Source organism: Micromesistius poutassou, assembly GCF_964030765.1.
Source record: "Micromesistius poutassou genome assembly, chromosome: 10".
In the NCBI taxonomy this organism is placed as follows: domain Eukaryota; kingdom Metazoa; phylum Chordata; class Actinopteri; order Gadiformes; family Gadidae; genus Micromesistius; species Micromesistius poutassou.
The window spans coordinates 20,487,460-20,502,741 of NC_140280.1; the positions used below are offsets into that span (position 1 = coordinate 20,487,460).

Here is a 15,282-nt window from a genome sequence, read left to right on the forward strand (position 1 = left end):
GGACGGAGCAGACTCTACTTCTTGAGGAAGCAGAAGTCTTTCAATTTGTGAAGCAAGATGTTGCATATCTTCTACCATTCCATTGTGGAATGGCAGAAGTGCAATTTTCTTAACGGTAAGGTGTAGGGGCAGCAGCATCCAAGCTGGCGACTCAGAGCAACCGGAAAATTAGATCAAGAAGCCCTGATCTAGGGGCCCCAGTCCTGCGACTGGGGCCCCTACAGCTGGTTGTGCAGCGAAGAAGGTGGCACAAGTTACTCCACATATTGGAACACATCTGACACAACGTACTGGTGAACCAACAGAGGGTCTCCAGTCAGAGGCTCCTCCAGGTCTGCTGTCAGGAGGTCATCCTTCCCACTGCAGTGGCCTCCTACGAGGACTCTCCTACGAGGACTCTCCTACGAGGACTCTCCTACGAGGACTCTCCTACGAGGACTCTCCTACGAGGACTCTCCTACGAGGACTCTCCTACGAGGACTCTCCTACGAGGACTCTCCTACGAGGACTCTGCGCCATGTGCAGGCCACTCACTGGAGGAACTCCCATCCTGAGTGGCACAATGCACATTGTCATTTCATTTGGATTTAAATAGCAATATCATGCCATCTGGTACAAATTATATCTCTATTGTATTCTATTGTTATCTTAAATAGTATTTTTTGTATTTATTTATGTGTTGTAATTCTGCTGTTTTACCTCCCTCATTGTGTGTTTTTGTAAGTTTGTCATTTATGTGAATGCTGCTGCAACACTTAAAGTCTGTGTTGCAGGGTTCATTTTCCAACAAATTTGTGCAATTTGCTTGTTGGTAATAAACATTTAAATGGTTATCCATTGTATTTAATGTTGTTGGGCATCACAAAACAGAATTTAATACGAAAAAGAAGGTACGATTTAAGCGGTTTGCAATTGGTTCTCATGTCCCCCACAATGCACTGCATGGCGTCACGTCGGGGAGACGACTGAAGCCCAGTGAGAGCCTTGAGAGTAGAGACTAGTGAGAGAGTGTTCAGCAGATTATACACATCAATAGATAAATACATCCATATATATAGACAGCCTAGATAGATAGATAGCCTATTCAAGTATTTATTATCGCCAAACGACACAAATCGTTGGGAATTCATTTTGGTGGTTTGGCTCAGACAGGACAGTACAAGACCACACAGAACAAGAGACAACATGACTGGACATACACAAAAGACATCACATTAAAACTAGACACCTGCGTTGACAGATGGATATAGATAAATATGTTATATGTTATATATATATATTTTTGCCAAGTGGAGCCAGCCAGTCCTGTACGTAATGTTGAGAAGTCATCCTAAAAACGGATAGCAAGCGACAGCTAAACCAGAGTGTATCACTCACACACGTTGGGTCCATCCTAACTTAAGGTAAGAGGCTATTTAAATCTTTGCAGTGACTGAATGTCGATGGTAGAACTGATCGTTGGGCATAAGTTGAGTGTGTGCGACTGTGCGTTGTGTCCTTCCCGGCTTCGCACTACTGCATGGTTAGCTGTGGTTGGTTGTGGTCTCAGTGAAGCAGCCTAGCCTTGGAGTCGGAGAAGTTGGAGTGATTGTGTACGTGCGTGCGAGAGCGAGAGAGAGCACACCCGCCGTGGTGATGTTTGGCTCGTTGTGGGCTGTCAGCATCCGCCGGGTTGGATGAATGTGCTTTGTGTGTGTGTGTCAGTGCTGTATCTGTCTGATCGTATTTACCGTAGATGGATGGTTAAATAATGTCACACGATCGGTCATACTGCAGGCTCTCATTTGCAAGTTCACTGATTGCGTGTCTGATAGGCCAAATACCTGGCATTTATTCAGTTGATTGCTCTTCTAAATGCGCCAGATTGATGCCAATTATTGTCGTGTTTGCATTGTAATGCACATCTTTGCCTCTCCTTGTCATAAAACAACATGCATCGAAACAACTTTAGCCAATGCAGCCTCCTATGTCAGTGTTGCTTTACGAATATTATAGCATATCGGTTTATCAAAATTGTTAAGTGTGTGCATGTATAGACTGATTGTCTTGGCTTGCATCGATGAAATATTGTAATGTTATAGGCCTACTGCATATTGAGGAATGTATGAATCGCTACTACTACTACTACCAAAAACGACAAAAACTGGACTTTAACGCTATTTTGGAGACATTTTATTAATGATATACTTATTTTGAGTGCTTTATGTACCCATTAATCTAAACTTCCGGCAACATTAACCTGCAACATGGGCTTTAAATTTCTATTTGGGGAACAAATTAAGTACTGTATGTCTATATTCCATTAAAATTAAGTTGAAGCAATTATAAAAGGAAAACAATTATACAATCTAATATCATTGTCACATAATCGATGAGCCTACCGCCATTGTATGTTATTTTCAAGATAATCAATTAATTACAAAACAAACATTTACAGGAAAAATTTGACCTTTTGCCTTTCGGGACCTTAAGCTTTTTTTGGAAGTGAAATTTCTAAACAAATAGGGTCTAGGAAAGAGGACATTGGTGCCCTTAAAATGGAAAACATTGGCTGGCTTAAGTCAAACATAACAACTTGTATGTGAACTGGCGTTGTTCTTATCGTTGTATCAGCAACAGTATTTCTATGAATTCTGATTCAATATAGGTTGCCAACTTAGTCAGCAAACCACCATTGTGTAACAGGAACCGAATCTGCCTGTTAGTAGCTGCTGTGCCTGTTCTGCCACGTTGCCTCAACTGTCTATTTGATCATGGCTGTCTCGATGTATATGTTCACTAAATGGATTGTCCTCTAGTGTTCATACATTTCTGCTGCTAATGGGTCTCTCTTGTAAAAGAGTTGAAAATCCTCAATCAGAGACACCTGGATACAAAAAGGTTCAAAACACCTATGTATGTATCGACAAACCTAAATCACACATAAAGGTTAAATGCACAAGTATCCAAACAACGTCAATCGGGCTTACCTACTGTATATACATTAAGGATGACATAAGAATCCACACACTTGCATGTGAAGACACAAACTTTGTGTCTTCTTTAAATACATTTTAGGTTGACAAATATTGCTCTTGAATAGTTATTAGAATTCCTCATAGAAATACAAAATAAACCCAACTTGCTTGTTTTCTAAATTGATCATTTGTAAGAGTTACTAGCTTGCTACGTGTAAACATTTGTTAAATTCCAAAATGAACAATATTCTAGCTTTAAAACCAAGGTGAGAAGTAAATATCTCACCGTGACTTGGAGTAAATTAAGCAACGTACTTAATTGCAATCGCGAAGAGATCAGTTTTGTTCCCTTTGGTGGAACCTATGGCCAATGAAACTGTACACCGCTACACACACACGTGAGTTGAAGAGCGAGTCTCTGTTGTGGTAGCTTCACTATACCCGTTCTGGCAGAACAACCACTACTAGATGCCGTTTGTGATTTGAATGTATGGCAGGAAAGTTGCCACCGACACCTGGTTTGTAACATTCATAATAGTGCAAATGCAAGGATTTTCAACAGTGGGCCTCAGACTCAGGCCCCGTCCACACAGGCAGAAACAATCTTTTCCCCTCCGTTTTCCTTGGCTGCGTTTCAGGAATATCTCCGTAAAGTTGGACCACTGTATGGCGCTGGTTCTCCACCAAATAAAGAAGAAGACGAGGCAGAGCAAGCCTGCACGCTATACAAACAATCAGTCGAGGAGGAGAAAGCAGTCAAATCTTTTAGATTTTTAATGTATAGTTAGTAATTAAAATTACCAAGGGGCTGTATTTAAAGCTACAAAAATAATACAAATCAAACAAAACAAATTTGACCCTTAACCTTTAACTTAAAATTAGGGCTGAGCAAATTAACGCAATCTTATTATAACGCGATTAACACAAATTGACGCATTAACGCACGTCAATTTTTTTTACTTTGATTTTGAAAGGTTTTGCCCACAGAATGTCAACATTCATATCAGAAATCATTTTTGTTTTTAGTTCCACTTTACATTCAGTTACACTTGCATTAAGTGACTGCCTGATTACAATTCCCAAATCTGTAGTGCTACTTATTTGAATTGAACTACACTTGTAATAACTGTTGGTTTACAATTGTACTAATTAACTGCCTGTTAATATTTCCAAAATCTGTAGTGTTCTGTAAGTTTCATATTCAACCCACACTGAGTGAGTCACTAAAACTCCCTCATGTTCACTTGGTCTAGTTTTTGCTTATTAAGTACATTTGGTATGAATGATAATGTGTCATTCCATTTGATAATCTCATTTAACTTCAATTGGAGTGGATTTAAAATATAATTTTAAAAGTGTGATTAATCGTGAGTTAACTCACCAATACTATGCGATTATTCGCGATTAAAACTTTTAATCGTTGCCCAGCCCTACTTAAAATACATGTGCATGTTCAATTATTCTCTTTTGGATTTTTTTGGCTCACTTGTGTCGTTGTGTGTCCGACTATGCATGCTATCGAATATGTGTTAACAACATTCCCCCAACTCAACCTCTGATTGGCTTACCATGCCATTTTACTCTACCTCAGCCAATCGTTATCATTAATGCGATTATCTCGTTCCCACTAACTAAGGAAGAACAGTTAAGAGAGAGAGAGAGAGATCTAGTTGGTCTGATGAAAAAACTGCTTCAATTATATTATTATATATATATTTGGAAGTAACAGTAACAGAGTTATAATGATGAGAAGAGTAATCAATTAGATTACTCTTTACTGAAAAAAGTAACGCTGTTATTTATAACGCTGTTATTTATAACGCGGTTATCCCATCACTGCTTAAAATTGATCTAAATGAAAATCCTTTGCTTTGAGATGACCACTATAATTTGGTGGAAGAAAGAGGGTGGAAACAACAGGATAGAGTGACAAAGATGGATTGAAAGAGAGAAAGATGGACTGAAAGGGAAATGCTAAATAAATAAAATAAGCAAAGGAAACAAAGTGTGAAAACACAAACATCAAAATAAAATAGGTGGCAGGAGGATATTCCGATGATTGACCTCCTGTGAGCTTGATGCTGTTCCATTACTCAAACGGCCCTGAGCCCATTTGACCCCAGGCAATGACAAACACACACATCAGCCAACCCAAGACTCTCTCAACACTCTTTTACTCTCACTCGCTGGGAGTCAATGTTTAAAAGGTAAATGGGTAAGTGTAAACATGTTATCGATGCATCTCATTGCTTTCCACTACTTTTAATTTAACTTTAATTTAGTCAGTTTGTTACTTAGCTTTTTTTAGACTCTCAGATCTATATTAAGTCCACCACTGTTCCATTGAGTCAATCAGCCAGCTCTACACTCCAGTGCTCTAACTAATCACGGACAGCAACACAGAGATTCTGAATGAGTCACAAATCACAAACATCAAAAGGTCATATTTGGCTGAAAGTATAAAAACAATAATTATAACAATAATAATGACAGCATGACTCCCCAGGGTGGCTGATAGTTCTGAGTTGTATTCAGAGTGTGTGTGCGCTTTGTGCCTGTGTACTGGACATTGTGGTGGAGGCGGGGGGCACGCACCTTCCACAGCCCTCTTGAAGAACACCTTGCAGCTGCCACAGGTGACCACGCCGTAGTGGCAGCCGGACGCCTCGTCGGAGCACACCAGGCAGGTCTTGTGGGCCGCGCCCCCTGGCTTCAGCGGAACAGCGCCCTCTAGTGTCCTGGAGGACGAGCTGAGAGAGAGACACACAGAGGAAGAGAGAGAGAGAAGGTTTGTTTCGTTGTTAATTGTTGCGTTGTTTTGTTTTGTTTGTTTATTACATTGTTTCATTGTTGAATTTTTTTATCGTATTGCTTCGGCAAAAATTTTTAGCAATACTTTTCATGTTCATAGTGTTTGAAAAAATAAATTCATAGTGTTTGAAAAAATAAAAATAGGGTAAAAAGAGAAAGTTTTTCGGTATTAACAGTGTTCTAACGGTGATATATTATCACAACATTTCTATGAATTAAATCCCCTTCATCTCTCACTACATAGACAGACAGACAGACAGACAGACAGACAGACAGACAGACAGACAGCCAGACAGACAGACAGACAGACAGACAGAAAATCAGCCGGCCATTGAGTGGGATTGATGAGTGGGATGCATAAGGAAATACATGTTTCTATCCTCTGCCTTACCGCTTTGGTCGACTCTAATGCCTTCCTCGTGGTCCTTATTGACTCATCTAGTGTCCCTATCAAGTCAGCCTAGAGAACGACCGACAGATAGAAGGTGTTTGGGCAAGGATACTGTAATAGTAGTCCCAGCCAATGTCCAAAGACTACCCTTATTTAGCAGACACTTCATAAACACATACAAGCGTTCGCTAGAGCATATAAATGTTGAGCTAGTTAACCGTCAGTCAACCGTAAAGCCTCAAACATTTTATCCTAGGTGCAAACATAAACAACCCATAGACATATCCCTGAATGCCTTGATCCTCAAGAATACTACAAAGAATAATTAAACCATCAATAACCAACCATTCAAATCCTTTCAGCAAATACAGAGAACCCCTTAAAGAATGCTTGGATATTGAAATGCGGAATCCAGCCCCATCTTTAGAGGTTAGGATTAAAAATGATCGTGAGTCATCACCGCTCTCTCTCTCTCTCTCTCTCTCTCTTTGTCTATAATTAGCTTAAGCCTGAGCCATAGTCCTTGAACCGTGGTATTAAGTTTAATAGCCGCAAGACTACCATTTTGCCAGCTCCCTTAAAGACAGAACCCCCCACCCTCCGGATGCACATATTGCAATGCCAAAAAACAATCATTAAACATTGACATAAAAATACACAAAACACGTGGATGACAACATTGCCCCAATTTCATAATCAGAGGAATTCCTTGGCTTTTACAGAAAGCCTTTAATCCGGCCTCCGCTACTAATGTTTACTTAGTAAATTCAACACCTGAAGGCAGGGGGGGTTTATGTAATATGCTGGCCCACTTGCATTTACAAGAACGGACATTTCCCAGCTCGGGTCCGGCCTGCCCTGGTCTGTCTGTCTGTCTGCTGTGTGCCCTTAAAGTGTGTAAAATACAGCTTGGGAAGAAAACCACATGAGCAAAGACAGGCCCTTTACATGAAGTTAGTTTGCTGATAGATTGTGAGACTTAACATGAGCCAGTCTCTCTGTCTCTCTCCCTCCTCTCTCTAACTCGGCCACTCTTTCTCGCTCTCTGGGAGAGTCTGACCTAATTTCAAAGCACCCAAGCCCCGCGGTCATTGGAAAGACGACACTTGTTTATGGAAGTCACGCAGAGAAGAGGGCAGAGTGTGAGTGTGTATGTGTGTTTGTGATCGAGTGAGCGAGCGAGATACTGTAGAGAGATAAGAGTTGGAGAGAAGAAACTTCCCTTAAAATGTCCCTTTGAGTTTGTATGGGCCAACCTGTTTGTTGTTTGTTAAAGACAGAAGAACCATCAGTGTGTAAGTGATCATAAGTACCTGAAGAAAACACCTGTGGCCTCATTTTGACTTTCTTGAATGAAAGAAACCCAAAAGGTCAATCATCAACGACACTCACACAAAATCTAAACTCCTAACGAAATGAAATATCTGTGCACCAGCTAGGCTAGCTGTGTCACTCTGCGCTCTGATCTGGGCTTCTCCTTCTCTTGTCCTTTCCAAGTGGCGGCAAACGCGATGCAGCTATTCAACAGCTATGGTGGCTTATTCAGCGGCTGCTTTTCTGATGCTATGGTGGCTAGTGCTACGGCTGCTATTCTGATGCTATGGTGGCTAGTGCTACGGCTGCTATTCTGATGCTATGGTGGCTAGTGCTACGGCTGCTATTCTGATGCTATGGTGGCTAGTGCTACGGCTGCTATTCTGATGCTATGGTGGCTATGGTCATGCGCTCTACTCCAAGAGATTTCCTGAATATTGATCGATTTGAGGTAGACAATTGAATGTTTATGGTCTGAACATCGATCACAAATGTCGAGTGCCCTACATGCATACACTTGTGTCCCTCGCTATTACCTCTGTCTATCTCCACTGTGAGCCAAGCACAGCTGAGTCACACACACACACACACACACACACACACACACACACACACACACACACACACACACACACACACACACACACACACACACACACACACACACACACACACACAATAATACATGCAATCACAAATAATAAATGCGTTCACAATATACGTGATGCTGGTCACCTTCTTACACCCTCCCTTCACTTGCTGTTAAATGTGTGCAGTTACCTTTATATACACATGAGAAAGCCGATAATTAAATAACTACAAAACGCTTTCTATTAACTATACATATTTTCATCAAGAGCAAATGATTGTGTAAAGTTTTGTTTCATGACTACATTTGTTAGCCTGGCTATTGCCAGACCAAGCTCAATGGTAGATTGCACGTTGGTCTGGGGAAGCTGCTGTCATTTTCTTCAGCACAAGAGGCGTGATCAACAGGCAGAGTTAAATTGACTCTGTACGCAATTGGCTGCTTGCCATCACTTCCCTGTCGTCATTGTGTTAAACCAATAGCCAATAGCACGCCAGGGGGAAAAGCCAGATTGGTGATTGGCTCCCGCAAAAACGTATCGAAACTAGAAAGAAATGTATTGCTCTTCTCCAGACCCTTCTTCAGGGCAAACTCAAATCGACCGGCAGAATGGGCGGGGCTACCCAGTCTACCCATTTGTAACACTGACAATGACTTTAAATAGTCAAGTAGTTTTTAACCATTTTTATTCCCGATGAAGATAATAGCTCTCAGACACACTGAGGGATTAGTAGTCGTTTTTCAGTGGCTTTTAAATCAAGAGTCAGTTCAAATATACAGGACTATTACAGGACAAGTCTATTGGACATAAAAAAGATATATAGAAAAAAAAGATCACCAAATATCTATAGCTTATTTCATCAATCTCCTGCGACTTAACATGTATATGAAGGGACCATGATGAGACCTGATCCATAAGGTGAGAGTGAAGCTGGGGGTGTGATGTGGGGTGACACTGTGCTGTGACTTGGGGTCACTCACAGCGCATGCTTAACCCAATCAGCATGTAGCATTACACTGTAGCGCTGCATTAGGCTATAGGGGCTGCGCTGGTTACAGCCCCAAGCACCAGACTAAACGTACCATGTATCATATACTGGGACAATGTTATATTTAATCAATATCCTGAAGCCACTCTACAGAACCATCTGCCACAACACAGAGCACATAGACCGAAACATAATGATAATAATAATAACATAATGGGCAAATGATCGGCTTATGAACATTGTTTTTGAATAATAAGTAAGGATATACCCCTTGGTCAGTTGTACCAACAACATATCCCCTAAATGCCTACACCCCCTATAAATGTGTAAAGTGAGTGAGGGAATCATGACCAAAGCCTAAACCCAGGCCGTCCTGGCATGTGGTATAATGCACAGCATTAGTGGCTGTGTGACTTGTTTTAATGTGTCCAACGTGTTTACACAATGGAAGTGCATCAGCCAACCTGTGGTGGACTGACCCCGTCACATGTGACTGCCTGAACCGTCATGGGCAGCCCGCAACCCCCCCTCTTCAATGGTGACGTTGTGTTCTTATGGAAGGACGCAATGGGGAGAACAAATTGAATCACGCCGGTGCTGCCCTTTAAGTGCCAGCTGCTTGTGGAGGCTCCTCCAGAGCAGTTATTTGATAAAAAAATAAATAAGTGAATGACTGAGAGAGATTAGCTCTCCGTTTCTCGTTTCCTCTTTCCAAACTGTCTCTACCCGCTCCCTCTCCATAAACAACTCTATCTCTCCCTCTCCCTTTCTCTCTTTCCTCGGTCCGCCTTCATTACTCACTCCCCCCTCCACGCGCCCTCCCCCTTCATCTGCCATAGTTATATAATGTTCACATTACTGCTGCTGTTGCCACTGACGCCCCTCAGAGGGAAGCCTCTCGGCCAATCAGAAGCCCCGGTGGGAGGAGCCCGTGGTGGACGTCAGGCAAGTCACGGGAATGTGCGCCTCACCTACCCAGAGACAGGCACGCACACTCACACATATTTCATGTGATTGCGCATGTGTGTGAGTTTTAGAGTCCGCACAACGTGGGTGCATATGTCTTGTGTATGTTGTTGTTGTGAGGACCAACTTCCGCTCACTAACTCAATGCAAATCTTATTCCCAGACAATCTGTCCATGCAGGTGTGTGTCTTCTATATTGTGGGTGGGTCGATGTGTGTGTGCGTTTGTGTGTGTGCGTGCGTGTGTATGTGTGTGTGCGTGTGTATGTGTGTAGTGCGTTTGTGTGTGGTGCGTTCGTGTGTGTGTGCGCGTTTGTTTGCGTGTGTGTGTATGTGTGTGTGTGCGTGTGTACTCTGCTGTTCAATGAATAATTTAGTGGAGCCCTCGGTTGCTAGAGAGGCACCCACAGATATAAAGCCAGCTAGCCACTAAGGGATTGTTCATGTATCCGTCCCTCACACTTAAGGTCCCATTCTTTCCTTTTCTCCATGTCCATTCTAAACACACATAGACACGGACCACATAGATGCACAAATGCACACTTTGAACATCCACATTAGCTGATCAAGGGCCATTAGCGAAGCAGAGCGTCCGTGCCATGTTGCTCATTCCCACTGATTTCCACAGTGGCTGCCAGTGGAGCAGGCAAGCAAGCAAGCATTTATCCATCCATCCATTCATTCATTCATTCATTCATTCATTCATTTAGATGCTAAAATAACCTTGGACGGGGATGAGGAGCTGCCTCCTCTATTCAGGATCCATCACTTCACTCTGCTCAAACGGAACATTGTCGCCGTGAACATGGAGCCAAAACAAATGCTCTACAGGCGAGGGTGTGTTGAAGGAGCAAAGCAGTTTCACAAATGAAACCGGCACGGTTTGAATTGGGTTGCAAAAAAACAAATAAACACAACACAAAAGTCTGAAAAAAGCATTGTGGTGATCACCACAACGTGACAACAACGCAGCGACACTGAAGGCCACTGGAGGCAGCGAAAAGCCAGCCGGAAAATCCTGGAAACTCAAGTCACTCACTCACCGACAGCAGTCAGTTCAGTGTAAGTTTACACCCCAAGACTCAAAAGCACTCGCTTCAAAGACAGAGCAGAGAGAGACACCCTTTGACTGGGATGGGTTGTTCACCTGAAGCACTTAGAGACTAACAAAGGACTGATGGGTCAGGGAGATGCTGTGTGACCACGACAGGGCATACAATGTGACTGGAATGGTATGCGACAATTCAATTATTGATAATCATAAACACAAGTTTAAGGAACGATGCACTACAGGAAGCCAGGCCTCAAGCAGGGAAACATAATGAAGTGCTTGGCCCCATTTTTTGTTGCTGTTTTTTGTACTTTTTCTTTTTTTTAAAGACGGGGGGTTATGTGAGGTCACATGAATGCTGCTTTGTGTGTTGGAATTCAAAGCTTTAAAGGAAATAAAGCTTTGAGGGATTAGCCGCAGTGAGCGCAACCCATGCTAACGCCACAAGCTGTTATGATCAGCTGACAAATAAACCGACTGTATGGCTGTATGAATAATCTCTATCTGGTGAGCATGTAAGCAGTGTTTGGATATAGCCCTATCTATCCTCTGTGGACAAACAAAATTATATATAGAAAACTTTTGAGGAACGAGAACATCTTTTGAGGTATTACTTGCAGAACTGATAGCAATCTTGGATTAAGACACGCAAATCAGACGTTAGATTAAAGGGCTCTTTACATTCACGCAACGCAAGGATCACACAAACGCTTCAACGTAGTCGTGATCGTTTCTGGTCCTGCGTCGGGTTTTAGTGAGCGGACCAATCACAGCCCCTGCTGCTGCGTGGCCTCGACAGAAGGTTACAATGTTTGTGAGGCGCACGTCACGGCCCTGGTGGTGGACGCAAGGAGGGTCCGCAAGGACGTAAGGGGTCTGTGACCCCCTCTGGGTGAACGTGGGACCATAAAGAGCCCTTAACACCTCTGATGTCGTCTGATGGTAGACAAACTAAAATCAGGCTAATTTATTTTCTTTTGCCTCGTTTTTAGACCAATGGCATCGCTGGAGGCAGGGGTCCACCACACCATGTAGCCTGGCCGCTGTAGAAACAGCCTTATAATAGATCCCAGATCAGGCTTTTTCAGGGTTCATAATTGCATTTTGGGGTACTACTAGAATAGGGTTACATGCTTGTATGTTAAAAATGCCCCTTATTATTATCCCACTGTTTATTTCTGCAATACCAATTTTAGCGTCCTGAGAAGCCCAGTCTGTTGCGATTGGTCGAACACTTTGTGCGTGTGTCTGCAAATTCACACCCCGAGAGGTTGTACACATTGTGGGTACCCGGGAGGAGGGACTTCTGCACTTCAGCACCGCCCACTCACAAACGTCACACTGTTACGGAAGTGAAGTTTGAGCGCAAACAAGCTGTTTCACACACTTGTTGAGGTCCATTTTCGGTGGGCGCCAATACTCCCCCTGGCTTTGACTTTGATTTTTCCAACTTAGCATACGTAACACATGTGTACATACATCATATAACAGTTTATAAGTCTATAAGCAGCCCTTCTGTCGGCTTCGACTACTCACTCCAATGAGTTTTCACCAGTAGAACGTCTCAGTAACCAAACAGGAAACACGCGTTTAATTTTTGGTTCCAGCCATATGCCAGCCATATGCCAGCCATCACCCATAAGTTCTGCTAGACCAGGGTTTCTCAACGGGGGCGGCAGCGCCCCCTGGGGGGCGTTCGTAGAACCTAGGGGGGGCGCTGGGAATGAACACAAGGGCGTCACAACTTTGCTTGTGTAGTGGTCATTATTTTTAACTTTTTTAACTTTCATGGTTTTCAAATATTTTCGGTGCAAAAATAGGATAACTGAAATAAAAAGCCTATCTTCATATGGGTTTCTAACCCCTCTATCGTCTCATCTACTTTTTACTTTATGCTCAGTACCGTCAAACAAATCCACCTCATCGCAGTAGTGTGATGCTTTCCGAAACTAGTTCGCCCCCCCCTGACTTCCACTGGTTGGTTTGCGGGACATGCAAAGCAAGTGGTGGATGGGGCATTACACTAAGCAACATAAATCTAATCCATATTACATAGTAAGGCAACATAAGACGTGAATAAAGGTAACTCTGCATAGCATGCTAATTGTAAACAATAGAACGTGCGCATTACACGTAGACCACTGCAACGTCGCTCATTACGTCTGCGAACCGATAAACACTTACTTTCATAAGGTACGCACACCAACCGGCACATGCGCATTTAACACTGATGTTACAGGCGCTTAACTTGTATAGTAACAAACTACTTTAATTACTATTTGGCCGCAAACTTAAACGTGCTACTCGCCAACTCAGAACAGAGCGGATAAAGGCTGCACATGCACAGCGTTGCTAGGCAAAGTCACGTAAACAAAGGGAGTCTTTCGTGCACATATTGAACCCAAGTTTGCGGGTTAACAGTTCAATAACCAATACAAATGTACACAAGCACTGTTACGTATTAAACTTCAATAGATCAATAATAAAACCTTTAATAAAACTCTGAATACACATTTTCTTGTCCAGAAGAAACCAAAACGGCACAGAAGTTTTTTATTCAAGCAATGTAGCACGAGTTGGAGTGGAGTTGATAACGGATATAGCCTAACCAGGGGTGTCGCAATTTTAATTTTAACAAAATTAACAATAAAAATGGGGGGGGGGGGGGGGTGCCAGAGGATCAGGGTAAGGTAAGGGGGCGTTTGCTTAAAAAAGGTTGAGAAACACTGTGCTAGATCATAGAAGGGCCGCTGGTTCCCAGATCGACTGGGACAGTTCAATATCTACATTGTGTATGTCTGGAGCTGCCATTGTAAAATAAGTATTCACAATGAAACCTGCACAGTGTGCCCTACACACATGACTTTTGTTAAAAACGAATTCTCAATTTGCAGTCCTTGGCTGTGTGGGTGGATCGGTTTTGCTCTCTAGAAACACATCGTGTTGAATCAATTCAAACTGCCAATCAAAATAATGGTAATATGTGCAAATCTAGTTTGAAAAAGGAAAGAATGTGGTTGGGCTGACAAGTGAAAAACGAATGTATTCAATGTTCAGCATGTTTCCATTGAAACACGTTGTGCCGTGCAGGGAGCTCTGGCTGTGATCAGGCATTGTAGCAGAAGCAGTGCCTCTAAAGGGGCCCTGAGAGGGGCAGCGTTTAGGCCGCTCTACTAATTAATTGAGGAGACAAATGAAGCCTTGGCTGGCTCAGGGTGCGTTTCCAAACTACTGTTCAGACCCGTTTCCAAAAGTATTGTTTCTGCAATTCTGTGGATCATTGAATCTAGAAAGATGTTTTACAGGGTCAAAAATGTGCTTTTATTAATTTATGTTTTTATTTTATTTACCAGGGGCAATGCCTATTAATCAAATGTTCAGTTTCTACATAAATGAAAATGTGCCAGTTAGCTTATGAGCTAATTTTCATCTGTAATCACTGGGCAGGTTATTACAAATTGGTGGGCTCATATTACATACATACAGGGCTGTAACAAAAATACAGCACTCCATCAAGTGTACAGACCGTTTTCCACAATACTAGTTTTCCATAGTACATAAAGTTTCTTTTTTTAAACTCTCTCTCCCAGGTTTAGCCCAAACTGGCTAAACCGGTTTAGTACAACACAGTCCCTTCTGGTAGCTGAATCCCCACAGGTAGACATTGAACCTCCTGAATGTCATTAGAAAAACGACCTGCTATAGTCTCTTCCTCTGAGCCTCACAGACAGACACTCTGCCGCTTGGTGGAGCACGTCATTTCCATGACCAACAAGTTAGCTTCCTTTATTTAAAAAAAAATCACATGGCTGCTCAATTATTTACACGGCTCTTATTGAAATATTATTTTTTGTAATGCAGAAAGAGTTAAGGTAAAGAGTTAAATAAGAGCTCTCACCGAATGTCAGGGTGGTAGTTAAAAAAAAATGCAAATCATAAAAATCCATGTGGTTGTGAATTGTGAAACTCATGAGCCCAGAGACATTATATATGGGAAAAAGGAGATGAGAAAATGAGGTGAAAATATAGCTTATTAGCTCTCAGGCCAAAATGAATGGCTATGCAAATCTCTGTTAAGTGGCTGGAGTGGATCAGTTTTCCCTATTATCCCATTTGTGGCTGTTGTATTTTTTACACTCCTGTAATGAAGGAGGTAATTTAAGGTAATCAAGGACACATTAGAAGCCTAAACGAGGAGGTGCGAATAAAAATATG

At 42.3% G+C, this 15,282-nt stretch overlaps 1 protein-coding gene across 2 annotated transcripts in view; it reads right to left on the minus strand.

The window, feature by feature from the left end:
• The window catches only part of LOC311354704 (glucocorticoid receptor-like), a 58,789-nt gene that overhangs the window by 19,579 nt on the left and 23,928 nt on the right, over positions 1 to 15,282 (minus strand). For both annotated transcript variants that reach the window (XM_084474541.1, XM_084474542.1), the window contains one exon: positions 5,553 to 5,707. In XM_084474541.1, coding sequence (XP_084330667.1) covers positions 5,553 to 5,707 — 155 coding nt within the window. The remainder of the gene's footprint in view (positions 1 to 5,552; positions 5,708 to 15,282) is intronic.